This window comes from Eubalaena glacialis, chromosome 12 (assembly GCF_028564815.1).
Source record: "Eubalaena glacialis isolate mEubGla1 chromosome 12, mEubGla1.1.hap2.+ XY, whole genome shotgun sequence".
Classification (NCBI taxonomy): domain Eukaryota; kingdom Metazoa; phylum Chordata; class Mammalia; order Artiodactyla; family Balaenidae; genus Eubalaena; species Eubalaena glacialis.
The window spans coordinates 94,929,451-94,933,370 of NC_083727.1; the positions used below are offsets into that span (position 1 = coordinate 94,929,451).

General features: G+C 50.1%; 1 protein-coding gene across 1 annotated transcript; it reads right to left on the reverse strand.

The window, feature by feature from the left end:
• Positions 1–2,793: 2,793 nt before the first annotated feature.
• Positions 2,794–3,528, reverse strand: LOC133102265 (uncharacterized). Its single transcript, XM_061207224.1, has one exon. The coding sequence runs from the start codon at positions 3,526–3,528 to the stop codon at positions 2,794–2,796; it is 735 nt and encodes a 244-aa protein (XP_061063207.1).
• Between the last annotated feature and the right edge of the window lie 392 nt (positions 3,529–3,920).

The following is a 3,920-nucleotide window of genomic DNA, read 5'->3' on the forward strand; positions in this document are numbered from 1 at the left end:
AGTCTTGGAAATCTCTGGTGAATGTTTTGCTGGAAGGTTTTGTAAAAAAAAATTAATAAACAGAAACCTAAATTAGAGTGCGGAGACCAGCAGGGGGCGCTCTCGCACCCTTTGATGACGGCAGAGCCCAACAGGAGGGAGAAAGAGTCCTCTTCTTTCCTGACAAGGACTCAGCCAATGAAAGGCCGTGGATGTTTTGTTTACTACAGCCCTCCTACCTTCCTTTCCCCTCTATAAAAGCCTTCTCCTTCCCTTACCGTGCGGGGACTTGCACGTCGTGGCTCACCATGGTTGCAGACCCCGAATTGCAATTCTCCGCTGATCCTGAATAAACCCATGTTCGCTGGAGAAATACCTGGCAGTTTATTTGTTTCAGGTCAACAGTTTCAAATATAATTGAAGTTTATTTCAAAGTCTAAAATAGTTTCTTACAAACAAAAAAGGCTCCATTCTCATCAACTGGGTACGTATTAATAGCAAAAAGTCACTTAAGCGATTCTGTCTTATTTGAACAGTTTAAAATCAATATAATATACATAAGTTGCCATACTATTTCTTTTTGCATTTTTTAGTAATTTAAAGTATTATTTTCCCTGTCAGCCAACATTTAAAATACATTTCTTTCCTATTAGAGGAATTTCATGATCCTGTTAAGTACCATGTGGAAATAATCAAGTCCCATTATGAACCCAACACCAATTTACAAAGCAGCTTACCCACTTAGTACCAGCAGCTGTGTGCCTTTTTTTTCTTTTTTTAAATTTATTTTTGACTGCACTGGGTCTTCATTGCTGCACGTCAGCTTCCTCTAGTTGTGTCGAGCGGGGGCTACTCTTTGTTGTGAAGCACAGGCTCTAGGCATGTGGGCTTCAGTAGTTGTGGCAGGTAGGCTCAGTAGTTGTGGCTCGCGGGCTCTAGAGCGCAAGCTCAGTAGTTGTGGTGCACGGGCTCAATTGCTCTGCAGCATGTGGGATCTTCCTGGACCAGGGCTCGAACGCGTGTCCCCTGCATTGGCAGGCGGATTCTTAACCACTGCGCCACCAGGGAACCCCAGCTGTGCACTTTTTAACTCACAGTTGAACTTTTGAAATCCCTTTGTTTTCATTTTGAGTCCACTTCTTTGATGTAAGTTAATTGCTTTGGCAGGATCTGGACCATGCTGGGGTTTGCACCACTGGGTCCAGCACTCAGTCCACCAGGCAGCTGGCGGTGGATGGTGTGGACGGTGTCTGGGAGCAAAGCTTAGTGTTTCCTGGCAGACGACCAGCTTTCTCTCTTTACTTATGGGTCTCCCATGGACTTTTTCAGGTCGCTCAGGCTCAGGTTGGGGAGTTATTTCAGTTACTTAGAGAATGACTGCAGATCTCACACTAGCCTCATTCTCTGGTGGAGCCCTAGCTGAGTGAACCTGGTTCCTTGACCGTGAGTACTGAGGTTGAACCTCATGGCAACCTCCAGCTTACTTTCTTTCTCCAATCCTGACCCGGAGTCCAGGGCAAGGGACCCTGATTGCTGGCAAAGGCGACACTCATAAAGGGATACCAGAAGCCTGTCCAGGGCACCCACAGTGAGCCCACGGGGGCCTGAGTAATAACCCCAAGAAGGTCTGGACTCACCTGGCCTAGCATCACCTAATGCCCTTAGTTGGGTGTTACCCAAAGAATTGACAGCAACAATTTCAATCTGGGACATCACAGCCCAGACAAACCCAGACTACCTTCTGGAAAAGGGCTCAGTCACTTCCTGGCTTGTTTTTGGAGCAGCTGACTTAACGTGTCTCGCACAGGGGAAGCTTGCCTGCCAGGGCTCTGGCCTCCAGCCCGCCTTGCTGACTCAGGTGCCTTCCTTCTTCATTCTGAGTTTAAGGAACGCTGTCCTCATTTACAAAGCCCTGTACCTGCATCGTCAGCATGAGGCTCTTCCCATTGTCCATGGCTCTCAGGCTGGAGGCCAGCTCCTTGTCTACTGACATCTGGTCTCTGTGACTTTCCCCTCTGGACACGCACCCTGATGCTGTCCACCACAGCCAGCTGGCCTGCTGTGTTCTCTGTGCACTCTGCCTAGACTCTGGGCACACAACTTTGTCCTGCTCACGGTATGGTATTTTAGAAACTAGGTCTCATTTTGAAATCCAAAGATTCCATAAAAGAACAATAGAGAAAGAAATTTTCCGAAGACTTAGTTTTAGGACAGATGAATTTTTTTTTAAAGGAGTAACATTTCCTAGTTAACGAAAAAGTAGCTTCTTTTTTTTTTTTTTTTTTGCCATTATAAAAGCAATTCACGATCTCTAGAAATCTCAGGAGATGCTGGGGGAAAATGGTACTACACTCAACACTGCACGTGATCACTCACTCATTCATTCATTCAGCACTGGGAGGAGAGCAGAAAACAAGTTAGGCAACGTCTCTGCTCTTCTGGATCTTGTATTCTAATGCAGTAAAGAGGGAACAAACAAACAGAGGGCTGTAGACAGTAAGTCAGTTGACCAAATTATACACCGTTAAGGAATAAGGAGTGATGGTGTGGGCTCTGCTAAGGAAAGAGGTGAAGTGTGAGAAGGCAGCACTCAGAGACCTGAATGATAAGAAGGCGTGAGCCATGCAAGGACCCCGGGCCAGAGCATTCCAGGCAGGGGACGAGCAGGAAGGAGGCGCCTGAGGTAGGAATGGACCTGAGGTCTTCGAAGGGCAGAAGGAGGCCAGTGTGTGTGTTAGAGTTTAGACATGAGCTGGGGGCGAGGAGGATATGGAAAGGCAGACCAAGGTCATGAGCGCCCGTGGACGGTGGCGATTAGAGGCCTCCGGGGAGTTTGAGCAGGGGGTGACGTGGTGCGTCGTGCTGTAGAAGGTCACTTGGTGTGGTATATAATGGGGTGTCTGGGGGTGTGGTGGATAATGGGGCGTCTGGGGGCGTGGTGTAAAATGGGGCGTCTGGGGGCGTGGTGTATAATGGGGCGTCAGGGGGCGTGGTGTATAATGGGGCGTCTGGGGGCGTGGTGTATAACAGGGCGTCTGGGGGCGTGGTGTATAATGGGGCGTCAGGGGGCGTGGTGTATAATGGGGCATCTGGAGGCGTGGTGTATACTGGGGCGTCAGGGGGCGTGGTGTATAATGGGGCGTCTGGGGGCGTGGTGTATAATGGGGCATCTGGAGGCGTGGTGTATAATGGGGCATCTGGAGGCGTGGTGTATACTGGGGCGTCAGGGGGCGTGGTGTATAATGGGGCGTCTGGGGGCGTGGTGTATAATGGGGCGTCAGGGGGCGTGGTGTATAGTGGGGTCTCTGGGGGCGTGGTGTAAAAATGGGGCGTCAGGGGGCGTGGTGTATAATGGGGCGTCTGGGGGCGTGGTGGATAATGGGGCGTCTGGGGGCGTGGTGTATAATGGGGCGTCTGGGGGCGTGGTGTATAATGGGGCGTCTGGGGGCGTGGTGTATACTGGGGCGTCAGGGGGCGTGGTGTAAAATGGGGCGTCTCGGGGCGTGGTGGATAATGGGGCATCTGGGGGCGTGGTGGATAATGGGGCATCTGGGGGTTTTGTGGATAATGGAGCGTCTGGGAGAGAGGGGTGATGGGGGCTTGGGTGTTAGCAGTAGAGGTGGAGGAGAGAGGGGTGCACGATACTTTGTGGAGGGCGAGGCCACAGGAATTGTGATGGGTCACATGTGGGAGGTGAGGGATGGAAGCCGCGAACAGAGTGAAACCAGGGATGAGCAGCGAGGTGAGTAATAGCAAGATTCTTGAGATGAGAAAAACCTCCTTTGTTCCCCACAGTGGCCCTTTGTGGTGGGTTCTGTTATCCCACCTAATCCCATTTTATCCCATCCTAGATCTCAGTGTATCTCTATATCTAACCCCTATCTATCCTATAATATTCCTATAGCGATTACAACACAGAGAGGAAAATTAAACATGAGGGC